The sequence below is a fragment of the Zootoca vivipara genome, chromosome 2 (assembly GCF_965207765.1).
Source record: "Zootoca vivipara chromosome 2, rZooViv2.hap1.1, whole genome shotgun sequence".
NCBI classification, from domain to species: domain Eukaryota; kingdom Metazoa; phylum Chordata; class Lepidosauria; order Squamata; family Lacertidae; genus Zootoca; species Zootoca vivipara.
In genome coordinates, this window is record NC_142584.1 from 2,744,514 (window position 1) to 2,765,999 (window position 21,486).

The 21,486-nt window shown below is 47.4% G+C and overlaps 1 protein-coding gene across 5 annotated transcripts in view; it reads left to right on the forward strand.

The window, feature by feature from the left end:
• PIP4K2C (phosphatidylinositol-5-phosphate 4-kinase type 2 gamma) overlaps positions 1 to 21,486 on the forward strand; it is a 48,625-nt gene that overhangs the window by 10,695 nt on the left and 16,444 nt on the right. For 3 of the 5 annotated variants that reach the window (XM_035102519.3, XM_088662843.1, XM_088662842.1), the window contains 4 exons: positions 131 to 228; positions 2,066 to 2,162; positions 4,932 to 5,075; positions 9,034 to 9,180. In XM_035102519.3, the coding sequence (XP_034958410.1) occupies positions 131 to 228; positions 2,066 to 2,162; positions 4,932 to 5,075; positions 9,034 to 9,180 (486 nt within the window). Of the gene's footprint in view, positions 1 to 130; positions 229 to 2,065; positions 2,163 to 4,931; positions 5,076 to 9,033; positions 9,181 to 18,784; positions 19,437 to 21,486 lie in introns of those variants that run through there. The other 2 variants (XM_088662841.1, XM_088662840.1) reach the window with 2 other exon arrangements.

Sequence of the window (21,486 nt, forward strand, 5' to 3'; positions counted from 1 at the left end):
TTCCTCTGGGGGCTCTTGGTAGACAAGAACTCTCTTCTCAAGGCCTTGCCTTGATGCTATTACATTGTGGTGACACGCGCTGCTTCGTACAAGAGAAGCCAGTGGCTTCACATTTGCTTTCCTTCTTTAGATCAATGAACTGAGTCAAGTTCCCCAGCCAGTGATGCTCCTCCCTGATGACTTCAAAGCGAATTCTAAAATAAAGGTGAACAATCATCTCTTCAACAGGTGAGGACTGGTGGTGCGTATGTCTAAGAGCGGAAAGGCACATGGTCTTCCTAGCCCAACTTCAGATTCCACCCCTGCTGCTTGAGATCCTTTACCTGGAAGTGCAAGGCTTGGCACCTGCACTTACGATGGCTATGTATTACCTCCACTATCAGAGGCAGTATACCTCCATATACCAGGTGCTTGGGATCATGAGCAGGAGGGAGCTGCAATGCTTGACTCTTGCTTGTCGGCTTCCCTCAGGCATCTGTGAGAGAAGACTGCAGATGCTGTACCCCAGGGACATAGTTCCTCCGAATGCGCATGCTATAATATAGGGGAAACTAACATGGCACCCTCCAACTCTCACCATAAGTCAGCTATTAGCAACACACTCATTTTAAGAGCATATCCTGCACATTGGGGGGGGGGGTAGGTGTCTAGAGGACAGGTGTTTTCTGTTAAGGGCCTCATTCCTTCAGGAATGGTTGGGGACTGTATGTTAGTGATGGATGGAGGGAACTCCAAAAATGTAATGGATTATTGAACCTGAATGACAACTGCCCTTCTTCCATCTTTACCTTCGCTCAGAATTTCCAGTCCCATGCCAGCCTACTCTTGGGAAGAGTAGTAAGGCGCACTTGGTTTGAAGGGTTTACTTTCAAATAACTGATACTAATTAAGCAGAGCAATGCAGCTGCTGCTCTAGAAAACACGTGAAAACAATTTTTTTCTGACTTTAGTGTGGCCGCACACAGAGAGAGCAGAAACCAGGAAGAAAATGTATTTTCCCCAAGCTCTGATAACAGGAAAAAGATTTGTTAAACACATCAGTTTATTTCTATCAAATAATATATGGCCCCTTTTATTGTGAATCCACAAAGGAATGGAGGGTGGGGGAACAGCTTTTTAAAGCTATGGAAATTAAGGAGGGAGGAAGGACCTCTGGTGGGATGGAAGGATGGGGTGGTGTCAGAAAGTATGAGGAGCTGCATGTGGCCGCAGGTTACCCACTTCTGTTGTAGCACTCCAGAAAGGCCAGCAATTGCTTGATATGAACCTTCCTCCAGGAAAAGTAAAATAAAAATAAAAATTGAATAGCACCTGCAAAGCTGGACAAAAAAAAATTCCCCCTCTCACACACTTTCCCCTCTGCCTGGTATTTAATGCTTACCATAGTACCGGGTATTAAAGGAAGATTGTTCTGCCTGTCTGGTCATGAGACCATTTGCATAATAATGGAGGATTACACCCTGTGGTAGAGGATACTAATGGGCAGGGGATTATGGAGTATGGGTCGCAGATTACTGAGATAATGCCCAGATTGACTTGGTACCGGTAGCTATTTCTGGGCCTTGCTCACTTGTCAGAAAAACTGGCCTTCTGGTAAGGAAACAGAAGGAGCTTGGTTATGCATAAGATTGGGTTGCAATGGGCTGCTTCTGATGGAGAGCTGGTCCCATCTGCAGCAGGAGAAGGTAAGGCCTGGACCACAAACGTAGGAGAGTCTGAGGTGATGGGCTGTGCTGTACCATGTCAGACTGCTGCAAGGTAGGTAGAATCAAACTTCATCATGCTTCTTTATTTGTTGAAGCCAAAAACCCACCCTGTAAGTAGAAGCTAGTGCAACAGGGAATGAATAGGCTGGGCTGTAGTCTTCACTGATGTGCTAGGTTCTTATTTTTGGGCAGAAGAGGGGAGACTCCCCCCCCCCAGGTGAATTCAAAAATGTAATTCCCCCCAGCCCCAGCTCTAGTTCAGACCATGGTATTGTTCAGCTCCCTCCTGCAGCTTACCCTGCTGCATGTGCAGTCCGAGTTTTGGGGTAGCAGCTAACTCTGTCACTCGACTCTTGCAGAGAAAACCTGCCCAGCCATTTCAAATTCAAGGAATACTGCCCACAGGTCTTCCGCAATCTTCGCGAACGTTTCAGCATTGATGACCAGGATTACCAGGTATGTGGGCCTTGTCTTACACTTCAGACTCTTACAAGCCTGCACAAAACTTTAGGTACTCAGCTGTAGTGTGCATGCAGTATCTCTGTCCCGATCCCCTTACTGCTGTCATATACTGGACCTCAGAGTATAATCCACGAGGCTGAAAGCCTCCTTGTTGTGGAACTCCTTCCCCAGAGATGCCCTCCAGGCCTGCTTTTGGAGAAATTGCTAATGCTTTTTCCTTTAGGCTTCTGCTGTTTTAGAAGAAAGCTAATGAGCAGGTGTTTTCTTACTGGGTTCATTCAGGTTTTATAGCTGCTGTTATTTTATTATATACTAGCTGACCCGGCGACACGTTGCTGTGGGTTTTTTTTGGGGGGGTATTGATGTCATTTGTGTTTTGAATGGTAATGGTTGCATAACTTGTTTTTGGTTAGTGTTTTGATGTAATATGCTGTTCCGGATGTTTCAACTTTGCGCTTGTATTCATGGTTTTTAATTTTTTGGTCTTTTTATGATTGTGCATTTTTGTTTGTTTGCTTTGGTAGTTTTATTTATGTTTTTAATTTTAAGAAGTGTGATTTCCCCCACCCTGTTCTGATTCATGACGTTTCCTGTTCCTGTCTCCTCCCACCGCCACCGGTTTATCCGTGTGATTTTTACTGTCTTCTCCCCACCCTCGGTTTATCCCTCTGATTCCCCCTCTCCCGCATGCAGATAGATAGATAGATGTAGCTTAATGGGTTTTTTATGGTGGGATTTTTTTTAGAGGTTTGTTTATTAAGGTAGTATTTTGTTTAGTTTTGTAGGGTGTTTTTTGTTTGTGGGTCAGAAGTGGGTAGGGTTTAAGAGGTGGGTTTGTGTGTTGTGGTATATTTGTAGTGTGGGTAGTTGGTGTGTGTGGCTTTAGAGATTTTGGTATGTGGTATAGTTTCTTTTAGTATGTATCTGGTATTTTAAATTTAAAATCATGCACAAATTCAGTAATAATCTTTTGGAGAATATTCTTGAGAATATTTTCAAGAATATTCTTGATTAATGAGAATGTTAAAGAATTTTCATTTAAAATAGGAGAATATTCATTTTAATGCATTGAAGATGAAAAAAAATGCATTGAAAATTATATAATTAGTTAATATACATGTTTTTTCATGGGTAAACTTGTTCAGATGCCAACCAAAAACTGTACAGATACTTTTATTCAATGGGGCAATGCAGTGAATTCACATTCTTTGATTTTTTGCACCAAACTTGAAATAGAAAATTCAACGTGAATGACTCACGTTAATCACTAAGCCTGCCACAAACCATATATTTACCATAAAATTTGAATTCTAATTATGTTGTGTATGTATGAAATGTAGCTTTTAAAGTAAAAGGAATATTAAAAATGACACTGCAAAACCAGTTACTGGCACTAAATAAAAATATAGAAACATCAACTGTTTAAATCAAGGGCACCTCACATGCTGTTACACATAATTGTATAGGCCTAGGTACTTTAAGTGTATAAAGCATTAAAGCTACTTTCTTTTTTTAAAAAAAAATTATAATCACATTGTATGGCCAAGGGTATACAATTGTTAGAATAAGGTCACACCTAAATAGAAAAACTGCTATCACATATAGTTGAAATACATATGGATTCAAATGTTCATCAAATTAAATGAATGCCATTTTAAAAACTTTTTTAAAAAAATATGTTTTCTGTAGCTCACATTTCAGAACTGCCAATGGTGAATGACACAATGTCCAGTAATGTAACTGGATAAAAAAAACACCCATTATTCATTACTTACACTGGCAATATCACAGCTTGACCTATTATTAAAAGTGGGTTGTAAAACTGGTTCTGACATTAGAATTTACAGCTTGTGGAGAATATTCTCTGGAGAATTTTCTAGCAGAAAATATTCTCAAGAATATTTGCATTCTCGAGAATATTCTCACCTCACATCATTATTTGGACTTATTTGCATTCTCTGTCTTTGGAAGAGGGAGAGGAGGGAAAGATTAGCATATGAGAGATCGCAATAGAAGAGGAAAGATCCCCCAGCAGCTCCCCCAGACCCCTTGAACTGGCCATTTCTCTCTGCACATTTTAACCCTCCTTTTCTTTAAAGAGAGCCAGAGGGTGAGACTTCCGGGGGATGCTAACAAAGTGGCATTCGACTCTAGCCTCTTTAATGTGTTCTTGGTCTGGTTTCTCTCATGAGAGCAAGGGTAACAAACATGGTGCCTTCCAAATGTTGTGGACGACAGTTTCCATCAGTCCCAGCTAGTATGACCAGTGGTCAGTTTTGCAGTCCCAAAACATCCGGAGGGCACCGCTCTGGCTTTACACTGAAGCAAACTGAAGCAAGCAACAGAGCTTGGACTTTCCTGGACTTCATAAAAATTATTGATCGCTCAGTCAGTAGAACATGAGACTCTTAATCTCAGGGTTGTGGGTTTGAGCCCCACATTGGGCAAAAAGATTCCTGCATTGCTGGGGTTGGACTAGATGGTCCTTGTGGTCCCTTCCACATCGATGATTCTATGACTCAGCATTTCCTGCATCACTCCCATTTCCCTGAGAGCCTTTTTAAAGGTGGCCCTTTGAGGGATGATCTGGAGCACAGAAGTTTTGATGAGCTTTTTGCTACTCCACAGCTAGGGAAGGTTTATATTTAACTCCATTGTTGCCCTCCCTATGTTAGACATGGGTTTAATCAAAAACGTAAATCAGCCAGGCCAGGGTCATAGGTACAGAGCCTTGTTGTCATTGGTTCATTCTGACTTCTTCAGGTCTCGCTGACACGCAGTCCGCCCACTTATGAGATTGAGGGTGGGGGGCGCTTCCTCCTGTCCTACGACAGAACGTTGGTGATCAAGGAGATCTCCAGTGAAGATGTGGCTGATGTGCATAGCCTTCTGTCTCACTACCACCAGGTAAGGCAAGAAGGCAAGCGTGCTTCTTTATATGGGGTTGTAGGCTCTGACTTGGAGCGTGAAATAAGTGACTTGGAGCGTGAAATATGCTCATGGAAGCAAAGTGCCACCTGCGCCTCACCCCACATCTGTTCAGTAGGGCAGGTAGGTGCATGACGGGAGGCGGGGGCAGGAAATGGTCTTTCTTTCTCTTTCTGTGAACTTACCCCCACGAGAATATAATAAATAACAGTAAATATAAAATCTTAGTGCCCTGAAGAGCAAAACTTAAGCGAATTAAGCAAGTTGGCACAGTTCTTTCTGCTAGCCATGGACAGGGAAAAGGGCTTCAGGGTTTTGTGCAGCTCCTGCCCCCGTTGCCCTCCGTTCCTCACCTACTACTGAGATCTGAGCAGGTATTACTGCATGCTGTCAAGCTTCTCTCAATACCCTTAGGAGCAATTTTCAAAAGGAAAAATACTGAAAGCTAACATTTAAGAAATGCCGAGTGCCCTGCTATCAAAGAACAACACCAGTGTTGTTTATAAAGCACCTCACAGATGTGGGCACTGTACAGAAGTTCAAAACACAAAATAGGCCCTATCCTCAGGCGCCAGATTCTTCATTTGGGCCATCTAATAATAGGTGGAAGGAATACAATGAGACCTGTATGAGAAGGTGGAAGGAATACAATGAGAATACAATGAGATCAGTATCGATATGGAAGCATTCCATATGGACAGCCATGTTGGTCCACTAGGATGAAAATATCCAAACAGCAACATTATTGCAGTACCTTTAGAATAGAATAGAATAGAATAGAATAGAATAGAATAGAATAATAATTTATTGGCCAAGTACCAACATACTTGGAATTTTGTTTCGGCTACATTGCAATGTAAACACAATTTAGATAGAACAATCGTATTAAAAGCTGAGCTAAGGTCCACAAACAAAATTCACACATAGGCCCGTAGGGAATCCAGATGTTGCAGGATGTAGTGCAATGCCATGTTGTCTGTACAGTACATCTTTTTCCCAGATCACCAGTGGAGTGACTTCAGGACAGGTTGAGGTGGTTGTTGATGCCTCTGGTGCTGACTGAATGGCACTGTTTGATAATGCTTGACTTTCGAACCTGCTATAAAACTGATTCAGGTCGTTTGCCAATTTTGACTCTCCGGAGCAGAAGATGATCTCTTATATCTTTAACAGAACAAAGTAAAATTCACAAAGTAGTGAGCAAACTTTTGAGTCCACCAGGACTCTTTTGCAGATTACATGTTAAGCGTTTATAAAAAAATGTGGTGAAGAATATTGCTGGCATGATGAAAAGCCCTAGTTTGTAATTTATGATAGCTTTAGGATGAACTGTAATAATAATAATTTTATTATTTATACCCTGGTTTCCCCAGCCCCTCTGGGCAGCTTCCAGCACACATAAAAACATAATAAAACATCAAACATTAAAAACTTCTTGATATAGTGCTGCCTTCAATTGTATTCTAAAAGTTGTGTGGTTCTTTATCTCCTTGACATCTGATACCGTGTTTCTCATATTATAAGACATGTCTTATATTAATTTTTTCCTCAAAAAAACACGACATGGCTTATTTTCAAGGGATGTCTTATTTTTTAATAAAGTGCACGCGGGCGCTGTTTGCCGGGCTTGTCAAGCCCAGCAAACAGCGCCCGCCGATCTTCGGTGACAGGCGGGGGTGGGGGGAGCGGAGCACGATCTCCGCTCCCCCCCTGCCTGTCACACAGCACAGGTCCGAAGATCGGAGGGCGCTGTTTGCCGGGCTTGTCAAGCCCAGCAAGGAGCGCCCGCCGATCTTCGGTGACAGGCGGGGGTGGGGGGAGAGCGGAGAACGATCTCCGCTTCTCCCCCACCCCCGCCTGTCACACAGCACAGGGCCGAAGATCGGCGGGCGCTGTTTGCCGGGCTTGTCAAGCCCAGCAAACAGCGCCCGCCGATCTTCGGTGACAGGCGGGGGTGGGGGGAGAGCGGAGAACGATCTCCGCTTTTCCCCCCACCCCGCCCGTCACACAGCACAGGGCCGAAGATCGGCGGGCGCTGTTTGCCGGGCTTGTCAAGCCCAGCAAACAGCGCCCGCCGATCTTCGGTGACAGGCGGGGGTGGGGGGAGAGCGGAGCACGATCTCCGCTTCCCCCCCACCCCCGCCCGTTGCACAGCACAGGGCCGAAGATCGGCGGGCGCTGTTTGCCGGGCTTGTCAAGCCCAGCAAACAGCGCCCGCCGATCTTCGGTGACAGGCGGGGGTGGGGGGAGAGCGGAGAACGATCTCCGCTTTCCCCCCCACCCCGCCCGTCACACAGCACAGGGCCGAAGATCGGCGGGCGCTGTTTGCCGGGCTTGTCAAGCCCAGCAAACAGCGCCCGCCGATCTTCGGTGACAGGCGGGGGTGGGGGGAGAGCGGAGAACGATCTCCGCTTCCCCCCCACCCCCGCCCGTCACACAGCACAGGGCCGAAGATCGGCGGGCGCTGTTTGCCGGGCTTGTCAAGCCCAGCAAGGAGCGCCCGCCGATCTTTGGTGACAGGCGGGGGTGGGGGGAGAGCGGAGAACGATCTCCGCTTCCCCCCCACCCCCGCCTGTCACACAGCACAGGTCCGAAGATCGGCGGGCGCTGTTTGCCGGGCTTGTCAAGCCCAGCAAACGGCGCCCGCCGATCTTCGGTGACAGGCGGGGGTGGGGGGAGAGCGGAGAACGATCTCCGCTTTCCCCCCCACCCCGCCCGTCACACAGCACAGGGCCGAAGATCGGCGGGCGCTGTTTGCTGGGCTTGACAAGCCCGGCAAACAGCGCCCGCCGATCTTCGGTGACAGGCGGGGGTGGGGGGAGAGCGGAGAACGATCTCCGCTTTCCCCCCCACCCCCGCCTGTCACACAGCACAGGTCCGAAGATCGGCGGGCGCTGTTTCCCGGGCTTGTCAAGCCCAGCAAGGAGCGCCCGCCGATCTTCGGCTCTGTCCCCCAATGCGCTACGGCTCGGGGAAGCAGGCAGGGAGCTCCTGCTGGGTCCCGCGCCTTCGCCTCTCGCTCGGTTGGGGCTTTGCGATAGTGCTTATTTTCGGGGTATGTCTTATTTTTCACCAACCCTTTGAAATCCTGTCATGGCTTATTTTTTGGGGATGCCTTAAAATATGAGAAACACGGTAGGAGGGTGTTCCACAGGGAGAGCGCCACTGCCGAGAAGGCCCTCTGTCTGGTTCCCTGTAACTTCACACCAACTTCCTTAGGTTAGGCTATGATGCAAAACAGATTGCAGGTTGATGTGTTCTGGGGTGAAGAAAACAATGGCTGCTCTCCTTTTAAAAAAAAGAAAATCAAAATATTGCTGACTTTTTATATATGTCTCTAGTGTAACCAGCATGCACAGGACTCAAAAGGCAGAGTGGAGAAGTAAAGAAAAACATGGCAATGTCTGCATTAGCAAGGCCTGAGATTAATTACAGATGATGCACTAGGAAAACAGTGGATTTCCGCTGTCTGCCTCTGTGTGAGTGGATGGGTGGGTATTAGTCCTCCTTGAGCCGTTGTGGTGGAAGATCTAGAGTGCCTTTTAAATCTAGGCTGTGCATACTTGGTGCTCAAAAAAGACAGTGGTCTTGTGATCCAGAGAGGGTGGAGGATAATGAAGAGGGAGTAGGACCCAAAGAGCTGGATAGCAGGCAGAGTGCTGAGGGATAGTCCTCATTGGCAAAAGACAGCTAGCTGAGTCTGTTGCACCCTGACCAATGAAAGCCCCAACAAACCAAAATGCAGGAAAATTGTGGTTTGGGGACCGGGGATCCAACAGAGAAGTTTATGATTCCATTTCTGGATTTGCCGCTTCCTTCCTGAAGTCATCCTCCTGTGCACAAGTCTTGTCTAAGCTTTTGGTGATCTTTGTTCTGGGCTCGCTAGTACAGTACTTAGCAAATAGTACTTCCTGAACATCTTGTTGCCTTCTTCCAGTACATTGTGAAGTGTCATGGGAGCACCCTCCTGCCTCAGTTCCTGGGTATGTACCGGCTCAGTGTGGACAATGAGGAGAGCTACATGCTGGTCATGAGGAACATGTTCAGCCACAGGCTCACCGTGCACAGGAAGTACGATCTGAAGGTAACGGGTAGTGGAGGGCAGGTGGGAAGTATATGCCAAGGCTGGACCTAGACACATCAAAGAAATGTTTCAGTCAAATGTGTTGCAAACTTTGTATGAGAAATCAGGTTAGCAAAAATGGAACTCCACAGCGCCATCTGGTGTCACAGTGTTAGAATGCATAAACAACACATATAAAGTGATTTTTCTTTGCCAATGTAGCTGGGTCCCAAGTTTTGGTCCTGTTTATCCATATTTTTCTCCCTAATTTTCCCATGTATGTGCATGATGTTTGCTCTGGAAATCTCCAGTCCCTTGTTAGCTTTACCAACTAGCTGTGGCAGTTGCAATACGTAATGCCTGGTAGTTGCATAATGCTGTGTCTAAAATGCTAATATGTCAGAGCAGTGCTGGGTTTTTGCACCAAAGGCAAAGGTTGTCATGGAATAATGTTACCAATTTCTTATTGAGTTCCCTTACTTTGAAACCAATTCCAGAAGAAGAGAGGAAGAAGCTAAATAACAGGATAACGACACAAGAATTACAACAAGCAATAGGGAGAATGAAACAAGGTAAAGCCCCAGGACCAGATGGTTTAACGGCGAAATATTATAAAGTACTGAATGAACTGTTGGTTCCAGTTTTAGAGGAAATGATGAATGATATTCTGTTGGGGGGAAAGATCCCAAATACATGGAAAGAGGCATACATAACATTGATCCCAAAGCCGGATACGGATGGCTTAGAAGTCAAAAATTATAGACCAATCTCATTATTGAATAATGATTACAAACTTTTTGCAGATATAATGTCCAAGAGATTGAAAGAAGTTTTAAATCAAATAATACATAAGGATCAGGCTGGTTTTCTTCCGGGTAGACAGTTAAAGGATAATGTAAGACACATAATAGATGTAATAGAATATCTGGAGACCAAGATAGATAAACCAGCTGTCTTGATGTTTGTAGATGCTGAGAAAGCTTTTGACAATATATCTTGGCAATTCATGAAGAGGAATTTGGAATCAATGGTTGGGAAGAATACATTCGTGAATGGGATCGAGGCGATTTATTCAGAGCAAAAGGCAAGATTGATAATTAATAACACCCTAACAGAATATTTTGAAATCACAAAAGGAACTAGACAGGGCTGCCCTTTATCACCGTTATTGTTCATCATGGTCCTGGAAATATTATTGATCAGATTAAGAGACCTATCTACAATTAGAGGTATTAAGGTAGGTGCAAAGCAATTTAAAGTGAAAGCCTTCGCAGATGATTTAGTTTTAACATTGGAAAATCCAAAGGAAAGTGTTGCAGAAGCTATAGAAGTAATGGAGAAATTTGGCCAATTGGCAGGATTCAAATTAAATAGACAAAAAACCAAGGTTATGGCAATGAATATGACGAAAGAAGAAAAACAGGAATTACAGTTAAAACATGGACTCGACGTGGCTAAAAAGGTAAAATATCTGGGAATATGGATGACAGCAAAGAATATTAATCTTTATAGTGATAATTACGAACAAGTATGGAAGGAAATAAAGAAAGACCTGGAAAGATGGACTAATATGAAAATGTCATTCTTAGGAAGAATCGCAACAATAAAGATGAATGTATCACCTAAGATGTTATTCCTATTTCAAACTATACCTGTGGTTAAAGGTACGAGGCAATTCCAAGAGTGGCAAAAGATTTTATCAAGATTTGTCTGGCAGGGGAAAAAACCTAGAATAAAACATAAAATTTTGGTAGATAAGAAAGAAAGAGGTGGATTCGCCCTGCCAGACTTGAGACTTTATTATGAAGCGTCCTGTATCTGTTGGATAAAAGAATGGATAACTCTAGAGAATACGGATTTGTTAGATTTGGAAGGTTTTAACAATAGATTTGGATGGCATGCATATTTATGTTATGACAAAAAGAAATCACATACCGGGTTTACGAATCATGTGATAAGAAGATCTCTGTACGAGGTGTGGGAAAGAAATAAAAGGCTGTTAGAGACTAAAACACCCTGGTGGGTCTCACCAGCAGAGGTATTAACAGTTAAGAAAATAAATATGGAGAAGAGGCGGGCCACGTATGAGGAAATCTTGACGAAAACTGAAAAAGGATGGAGTTTAAAACCTTTTGAGGACATTAAAGGAGTGTTAACAGGATGGATAGAATACCATCAAATAAATGATGTGCTTAAAGAAGATAGAAAAATAGGCTTTGAGGATAAAAGATCCAAATTTCAAATAGAAGTGCTAGAAGGCAAAACAAAGCTTTTGGCAAAGATGTATGATTTGTTGTTGGAGTGGTATACAAAAGATGAGTTGACAAAAGAAGTGATGATTAAATGGGCAAAAGATTTGGGGCATAATATTGAATATGATGCGTGGTTGAAATTATGGAATCAAACTTTAAGATTTACAGCATGTACTGCCTTGAAAGAAAATGTATATAAGATGATGTACAGATGGTATTTAACTCCAGTTAAATTAGCTAAAATGTATAGAATGAGTGATAAAAGTTGCTGGAAATGTAAAGAGAAAGATGGTGAATTTTATCATATGTGGTGGACATGCGAAAAAGTTAAAAGATTTTGGGAAAGTTTATATAACGAATTGAAAAAGATGTTTAGATATACCTTCCCAAAAAAACCAGAAGCATTTTTGTTAGGAATAATAGGAGGAGAGATTAGAAAAGAAGATCAAACACTGTTTATGTATGCAACAACCGCGGCTAGGACTTTGTTAGCCCAAAAATGGAAATTACAGGAATTACCTACAATTGTGGAGTGGCAGATAAAAATGATGGACTATGCTTGTGAGGGACAGGGGATATCGCGAAGTCCCTCCCCTCCTGAGTTCAAGCCAATCACCGAGCACAGGGGAAAGCAGAGAGAGTTCCGATTCCAGTGGGGAAGCAGGAAGTCGTGTCCGAGGCTCAGGCAAGGTAGCGGAGCCAGGGTCCCAGGTGGGACAGGAAGGGGCGAATAAGGGGGGGAGACCCATCCCCCCAACTCCAGAACTACGCAGAAAGAGGAGGGGAAAGAGGATGGGTCTGCCAAAGCTTTTGTGTTGGAGAAAGACGCGCCAAAAGCCATTAGGAGGTTCTGAAACCGACTGATCACATCACTCCGTGTAAATAGCAATGACTTCAGCACTGTAAATACGCAGCACCAATAAAAGAATAAAATGCAGAGCTGCGTAGCGTCGTTACTCTGAAGTAGTCCACTCCGGCCACTGTGACAGCAACCTCCTAATCCTTTTTGGGCTACTTTGGAGTTGCCGGGATGAGCGTGTCAGAGGCGGAGAGATGGCGGCAGATCGCGGAGCAAGCCCAGCAAGACCTGCAGCAGCTGTCGCTGCAGGCGCAGGGGGAATTGAAGGCAGCTAAAGAAGAGACTAAGAAGGTCCAGGACGACCGGCTACAACTTGCGGAACAGGTGAGAGCGCTACAGGAAAGAGAGCAGGAATTAAGGGCGGTGGCGGTAGACCTCCAAAACAAGCTGGATGCAGAGAAAAACAAGGCGGGAGGGGCACCCCAAGTCCAAGTGCTGCCAGGAAGGAGAGCCGGGACGCTAGTAAGCAAGTTCAATGGAGACCCGAGGGAATATCAGGGCTTTGAGACTGAGATTGTGTATGCTCTTGAGCTGCACCACGCTGAGTTCCCTGATGATGAGCACAGGGTAGCGTTTATTGTGGAGCACCTTACCGGGGCAGCCAGGGAGTGGCTAAGACCGTTAATCGCAACAAAGAATCCTTGCATGAAGAATGTCAAACTATTTCTAGAAGGTTTGAAAACGATGTATTCGTCCGATAGTCATATGGACCAGACTAAGGAGGAACTTCATAATTTACGCCAAGGAAATATGACAGTTCGCGCGTATTGGGCGAAATTCACCATGCTGGTGCACAGATTGGGGTGGGAACTAGAGTCACCCCCAATGCAAGCGGCGTTCTACTTGGGGTTGCATGAGGAGGTGAAGGATGAGCTCTCGAGAGGTCCAAAGCCCAGTAATATGGATCAGCTGAGCAAAGCGGCTCTGGCGGTGGGGGTGAGACAGGAATCCCGGTGGAGCGACAAGCAAGCAACGCGCGCAAAGCGGGCTTGGTTCCCACGGTCGCAGGAGAAGCCACTCCCCCAACAACCCTTTCAAGCCACGCCTGGGGCCAGTCAGGACCAGGAACCCATGCAGATTGATAGCGCGCGCGGGGGGGCTTTTCAAACCCCAGCGGCGCCAAGACGCAAGGAGGGAAGGGGTGGGAATTGCTTTCTCTGCAACTCCCCCCAGCATCTCGTCAGAGACTGCCCACATCGCAGGGAGTGGCAAGGAAAGGCGGGAACGGTTGTGCCCTCCCCCACTGACGCAGCACCACAGCAGGGAAACGGGAAAGCCTGGCTGCAGGAGACAAGGGGCAGCAGCCAGGCACAGTCAGCAGACAACAGCCCCAGCCCACCCACCCGCACAGAGAGGAGCAGAGCCAGCCCACCCCTCCCAGAGCAGGAGTGGTTCTAGAAGTGACGCTCACGCTCCCAAATGGCTATCCCCTGACGGTCCTCGCCCTAATTGACAGTGGTGCCTCAGCCAACTTCTTCTCGAGAAACTTTGCAGAAGAGCACCAGATCCAGCTTCTGCAGCTGGATTTTCCCCTGCACGTGGCAACCATTGACGGCAGAGAGCTGCTGGGAGGGGCCATCACTCATCAAACCCCCCCCATGAGAATGACGGTGGGAAGGCACTCAGAGACACTGGCATTCAACGTCACAACCATCTCAGACCCCCCCATCGTCTTGGGCATGAGCTGGCTGGCGCGCCATGACCCCTCCATCAGTTGGCACCAGAGATGCATCACTTTTGGATCGGACTTTTGCCTGGAACATTGCATGCAGCACCAACCAGGGGAGGGGCCTCCGATAGCCACGGTGGCCACCATGCACGTCAAAGGGGGTGAGGCGATACCCAAGCCGTACTGGGACTTGCAGGAGGTCTTCAGCGAAGCGGAGTCCGACCACCTACCCCCACACAGGCCTTTTGACTGCCAGATCAACCTGGTGCCGGGGGCAACTATACCCCCAGCCAAGCTGTACGCCATGTCAGACCAGGAACTGGAGGATCTGCGCGCTTTCATCGACAAGAACCTCAAGCGGGGGTTCATCAGAGAAAGCAAGGCAGCAGGGGGCAGCCCGGTCTTCTGGGTGGACAAGAAAGACACGCAACAGCGCCGTCTTGTGGTGGATTTTAGACGGCTGAATTCAGTGACAGAGCCAGTGGCCTTCCCCATGCCCAGAGTGGATGATCTCCTGACAGCGGCACGCAGAGGCAAGATTTTCACCAAGCTAGACCTGAGGGGGGCGTACAATTTGATCAGGATCCGGGAAGGCGATGAATGGAAAACCACGATGTTCACGCCTCTGGGCTCTTTTGAATATCTGGTGATGCCCTTCGGGTTGCAAGGGGGCTCAGCATGCTTCCAGGCCTTCATGCACCACGTCCTGGGGTCCCTCCTCTTCAGGAAATGCTTGGTCTTCCTGGATGACATCCTTATCTACTCCGATGACCCAGTGCAGCATGTGAAAGATGTCAGGGAGGTGTTGCAGCGCCTGAAGGAGAACCACCTGTATGTGAAGCTGGAGAAGTGCAAGTTTCACACCAAGGAGGTGGACTTCCTGGGCTACAAGCTGTCAGACAAGGGGCTGGCGATGGACAAGGACAAGGTGCAGGCCATCCTGGACTGGCACAGCCCCAGGACGCGCAAAGATGCCCAACGCCTACTAGGCTTCGCCAACTTCTACAGGAAGTTCATCAAGAACTTCTCTCGCGTTACGGCTCCCATCACTGACTGCCTGAGAGGCAAGCAGAAGTTCAGGTGGACACCAGAGGCGCAAGCAGCGTTCGAAAGCCTCAAGAGGGTGTTCGCCTCAGACCAGAACCTGTTCCACGTGGTTCAGGACGCGCCCCTACGCGTGGAGACAGATGCTTCTGATAAAGCTGTGGGCGCCATTTTGTTGCAACTGGACGCCAACAGAGAGTGGAGACCCTGTGCCTTCTTCTCCAGGAAGTTGACCCAGCCAGAGCGAAACTACACGGTGTTTGATCGGGAACTTCTTGCGATCCACGCTGCGTTCCAGCACTGGAGACACTTCCTGGTGGGCGCCAAGCACCCCATCCAGGTGTGCACAGACCACAAGAACCTGGAGTTCTGGAGAACTGCCAGGGTGCTCAACCAGCGGCAGATACGGTGGGCAGAGTTCTTCTCGAACTTCAACTTCTCCATACACTACATCCCGGGAGAGCAGAATGTCAGGGCGGATGCCCTCTCCCGCAAGCCAGAGTACATGGAGGAGGAGGCACCACCGGCACCCAGGCACATTTTCCCCCCGTCAGCATGGTCCTGCGGAGCAGCAGTGGTGAGCGAGGCGGAACTCACAGCACTGACGGCAGCGGATGAATTTGCCAACCGCATCTTCAGAGAACTGAGAAGGGGGGGGGAGCAGGCAAAAGACTTTGCAGAACGCAGGGGGCTGCTTTTCTACAAGGGTGCACTGTACCTGCCCACCACCCAGCTTAGACGTACGGTCCTCAAGCAGATGCACGACAACCCAACGGCGGGTCATTTTGGGAGGGACAAAACCGCTCACCTAGTCATGAGACACTTCTGGTGGCCAGGGGTGCGGGAGGATGTGAGGGATTATGTAAGGGGCTGTGACACCTGCCAGCGGGCAAAGGTGGTCAGAGCGCCACCAGCAGGTTTGCTGGAGCCCTTAGCCACACCGCACAGGCCGTGGGAAGTAGTGTCCATGGACTTCATCACAGACCTGCCGTCGTCCAGGGGCAAGACCGCAGTGTTGGTGGTGGTGGACCTCATGTCCAAAATGTGCCACTTTATACCGTGTGCCAGGGCGGTCTCTGCAGAAGAGACAGCCAAACTGTTTGTGGATCACGTATTCAGACTGCATGGATTACCTTTAAGGGTTATTTCGGATCGTGGCCGCCAATTTGTTTCCAGGTTCTGGCGGCGGCTCATGAACCTCCTGCAGGTGGAGGTCAGCTTGTCGACGGCTAGACACCCGCAGACCAATGGACAGGCGGAGAGGGTCAACGCCATTCTGCAGCAGTACCTGAGATGCTACGTCAGCCAGCGGCAAACGGACTGGGTGGATCGCCTGCCACTGGCAGAATTTGCCTACAACAATGCGGTGCACGTCTCCACAGGGGTGTCGCCCTTTAAGGCCAATTACGGGCGTGACCTCAGATCTTTCCCAGAGAGGGAGGGGGAGGAGGAGGAGGAGGGCCCACAGGCTGAGGATTGGGCAGAGGAACTGGAGACGGTGCACCAGCAGCTCAGAGAACACTTGGAGAGAGCCAAGGAAGCGTACAAGAAGGGGGCAGATCGCCACAGGCGACCGGGGGAGGTCATTAGGGTGGGGGACAAAGTTTGGTTGTCCTCGGAGGGCCTTCCCATCAGAGGGCGATGCAAAAAGCTGGCGCCCAGAAGGTTGGGCCCCTTCACGGTCACGCAACAGGTCAACCCGGTGGCATACAGGCTGGCACTGCCAGAGGACATGAGGGTGCACCCTGTGTTTCATAGATCGCTGCTGTCGCCGTACAGGGAAAGCAGCAGGCTCCGAGACAGCGAACAAACCCCTGAGGGAGGGGGGGAGAGGGAAGGCAGGGAGCAACTCAATGAGGCCACGGCCATCCTGGATTCAAGGTGGGGGGTGGGGGGACTGGAGTACCTCATGGCATGGGAGGATGCTCCACCGTCCCAGAATGAATGGGTCCCAGCCACTCAGATACAGGAGGAATTCCTGGTAGAAGAATTTCACGCCCTCTTTCCCCATAGACCCAAGCCCTGGCACATGGAAAGGGAGGGGGAGGGGGAGGAAGCACGGGAGAGCAGTTCACCATGGCGCTGGGAAGCGGAGTTTGAGGAACCAGAGGATGAGGTATGGGTGTCACCGAGATCCACCCAGTCAGAGGAAGGAGCAGATTGGCAGAACATTTTTACCCCCACCAGCTCTGACGCCACGGACTTTTTGGGATTCCCATCCTCCCAGGCGGAAGGGGGGGGCTTGCAGGACTGGGGGGAGGTGTTCACAACAACGGGCTCGGAAAGCACTGAGTTCTTAGGCTTCCAGTCATCACCGACACCTGGGGGGGACCTGGGGAGGGGTGAAGGAGAGCTTGGGAGGGGGGTGGATGTGAGGGACAGGGGATATCGCGAAGTCCCTCCCCTCCTGAGTTCAAGCCAATCACCGAGCACAGGGGAAAGCAGAGAGAGTTCCGATTCCAGTGGGGAAGCAGGAAGTCGTGTCCGAGGCTCAGGCAAGGTAGCGGAGCCAGGGTCCCAGGTGGGACAGGAAGGGGCGAATAAGGGGGGGAGACCCATCCCCCCAACTCCAGAACTACGCAGAAAGAGGAGGGGAAAGAGGATGGGTCTGCCAAAGCTTTTGTGTTGGAGAAAGACGCGCCAAAAGCCATTAGGAGGTTCTGAAACCGACTGATCACATCACTCCGTGTAAATAGCAATGACTTCAGCACTGTAAATACGCAGCACCAATAAAAGAATAAAATGCAGAGCTGCGTAGCGTCGTTACTCTGAAGTAGTCCACTCCGGCCACTGTGACAATGCTGAACTTGCTAGATTGACATGCAAGATTCCTGACCAGGGGGAGACAAGGTTTCAAAAGGACTGGAGTAAATATGTGGACTATATGGAGAAAAACTGTAGATCATTAAAAACTCTCGCAGGATTAAAATAAACCTTACGAATTGACCAATATGTTAAAAAAGGAACTGCAAAAAAGGGAATTAACAAGAAACCCGCATGAAGGGAGGGGGGGAAGTCATAGCTCGGCGGAGCAAGGTAAAAGATGTGAATATAAGATTTTGTATAAAAGATTGGTTTTGTTAATTTGTTGAATTTGGAAAATTGGAATAAAATGTATTTAAAAAAAAAAGAGTTCCCTTACTTGGCCCATATTTATTGAAAAGTTTGCAGTCTCCCCTCACCTTGGCACGCCTGGCTTTCAGAAGTTGCTTGAGTAGATGGTGTCATTATACGCTTTAGTTGCCAGGTGGCACTGGACATAGTCATATCTAGGTGGAGTCCGTAATTGCCTGTGTCTCTTATGTTCTTTTTAAAAGGCCATAAAGTTCTTATCTAGCTTTCTGGCGCTGTATGCCTTACATGACAATACTGAATTTCAAATCATCCTCACTTTGCGGAAAGGAGCAACCATGTATACTAAGACTAAAATCCTAGACTTTAAGAAAGCCGACTTCAGAAAACTTAGGGAAACGCTGGGTGAAATCCCATGGACAGAAATACTAAAAGGGAAGGAAGTTCATGATGGTTGGGAGTTTGTTAAAAGGAAGATATTAAAAGCACAACTTCAGGCAATACAATTGAGACAGAAACATGGAAGGTGCCTAAAGAAGCCAGGGTGGCTATCTAAAGAACTTTTAACTGAGTTAAGATTTAAAAGGGATATGTACAGAAAAGGGGGAAACCACCAGAGAGGAATTCAAACAAATAGCCAGCACGTGTAAAGTCAGAAAAGCTAAAGCACAGAATGAACTCAGGCTTGCTAGAAAGGTTAAAAGCAACAAAAAGGGCTTTAATGGGTATGTCCGTAGCAAAATGAAGAACAAGGAAACAGTGGGGTCACTTAGGGGAGAAGATGGTGAAATGCGAACAGGGGACAGAGAAAGGGCAGAACTCCTCAATGCCTTCTTTGCCTCAGTCTTCTCCAAAAAAGAAAACAATGCCCGACCTGAAGAATATGGAGCAGATGATTCAGCAGGGGAAACACAGAACAAGTAAGGAGGTAGTACAAGAACACTTGGCTGGTTTAGATGTATTCAAGTCTCCAGGGCCAGATGAACTACACCCAAGAGTATTAAAAGAAATGGCAGAGGTGATTTCAGAACCACTGGCAGTAATCTTTGAGAATTCCTGGAGAACAGGCGAAGTCCCAGCAGACTGGAGGAGGGCAAATGTTGTCCCTATTTTCAAAAAGGGGGAAAGAGAGGACCCAAACAATGACCGCCCAGTCAGCCTGACATCAATACCAGGAAAGATTCTAGAGCAGATCATTAAGCAAACAGTCTGTGAGCACCTAGAAAGGAACGCTGTGATCACTAAAAATCAGCATGGGTTTCTGAAAAATAAGTCATGTCAGACTAATCTGATCTCATTTTTTGACAGAATTACAAGCCTGGTACATGAAGGGAACGCTGTGGATGTAGCCTATGTTGATTTCAGCAAGGCCTTTGACAAGGTGCCCCATGATATTCTTGTAAAGAAGCTGGTAAAATGCGGGCTAGACAATGCTACCATTCAGTGGATTTGTAACTGGCTGACTTAACGAACCCAAAGGGTGCTCATCAATGCCTCCTCTTAATCCTGGAGAGAAGTGACTAGTGGGGTGCCACAGGGTTCTGTCTTGGGCCCAGTCTTATTCAACATCTTTATCAATGACTTGGATGATGGGCTTGAGGGCATCCTGAGCAAGTTTGCAGATGACACCAAATTGGGAGGGGTGGCTAATACCCAGAGGACAGGATCACACTTCAAAATGACCTTAACAGATTAGACAACTGGGCCAAAGCAAACAAGATGAATTTTAACAGGGAGAAATGTAAAGTACTACACTTGGGCAAAAAAATTGAAAGTCACAAATACAGGATGGGTGACACCTGGCTTGAGAGCAGTACATGTGAAAAGGATCTAGGAGTCTTGGTAGACCACAAACTTGACATGAGTCAACAGTGTGATGCAGCAGCTAAAAAAGCCAATGCAATTCTGGGCTGCATCAATAGGAGTATAGCATCTAGATCAAGGGAAGTAATAGTACCACTGTATTCTGGTCAGACCTCACCTGGAGTACTGTGTCCAGTTCTGGGCACCACAGTTCAAGAAGGATACTGACAAGCTGGAACATGTCCAGAAGAGGACAACCAAAATGGTCAAAGGTCTGGAAACAATACCTTATGAGGAATGGCTTAGGGAGCTGGGTATGTTTAACCTGGAAAAGAAAACGTTAAGGGGTAGCCATGTTCAAATATATAAAAGGATGTCATATAGAAGAGGGTGAAAAGTTGTTTTTCTGCTGCTCCAGAGAAGCAGACACGGAGCAATGGATTCAAACTACAAGAAAGAAGATTCCACCTAAACATTATGAAGAACTTCCTGACAGTAAGAGCTGTTCAACAGTGGAATTTGCTACCAAGGAGTGTAGTGGAGTCTTTGGAGGTCTTTAAGCAGAGGCTTGACAGGCATATGTCAGGAATGCTTTGATGGTGTTTCCTGCTCGGCAGTGGGTTGGACTGGATGGCCCTTGTGGTCTCTTCCAACTCTATGATTCTATGCCATGAGAGTACAGAGCCAGGGCAGGGGATATAAAGGAAATATCTAATTAGGCAGGAAGCTGGGAAACACAGTGCTGAATTGTGGCATCCAGGTTTTCTCGTGAAAAGCCTTGTTTGCAAAGAATTCTGTGCCTCTGTTCTCCATCTGTAAAATAGACATGATAGTCACTACATACGGTAGTTGTGAAAACATATGAGCATGCATGGAACTGTTTATAAAAAGATTTAGTATGCACCTTTTAGCATCAGGTCCCAGAGCATGTTAAAACAATCTAAAGTTAGGTCATCTAAACTCTAACTGTTCGAAACAGTTTAAAAATGAAACAGAGTCACTGAAATAGGGTGGGTCCTGTGACTGTGACTTGCACCATTCCCACCTGCTGTGTGATGTGGCACCCACAGAGGCCATTGTTCAGTGGCAGGGTGTGCGATTTGCACCCACAAGCTCCCTGCTTCAGCTCCTCCATCTCTTTTAATGTATCTCTGGTAGCAGGAACAAGAAAGACGTCTGCTCGTAAGACATGAGAAATTGGCCCAATTCAGGTGCTCCTCTCTCTGCTTATTAAGTTGAGATGCTGTTAGTTCCAGGCAGAGTTTTTGGCTGGATGTAGTTGCAGCCTGATGGGTTCATGTGTACTGTAGGCGCAAGTTTGGCTTCCTCCAAGGCAAGAGTGGAGAACCTCTGACCCATGAGCCAGCCATAAGCCATTCCCCCTCCCCAAACCATGTGCACCAAAAACTGATGGGTGGGAGAACAAGGTTTCAATCTGTATTGGCTGCACAATCTTGTTCTCAGCAAGGCTAGGCAGCAAGATTTGAGTGGAGCAAGATCTGGGGATTTAATAGGGAAGGAGGAGGAGACTTGGCAAAAGAGTCACCTTCTCTTAAGTCTCCTCCCACTTCCCTTTTAAGAGCAGTGCAAAAGGGATTTTGACAGGTGTCAGATTTGACCCATGAAGC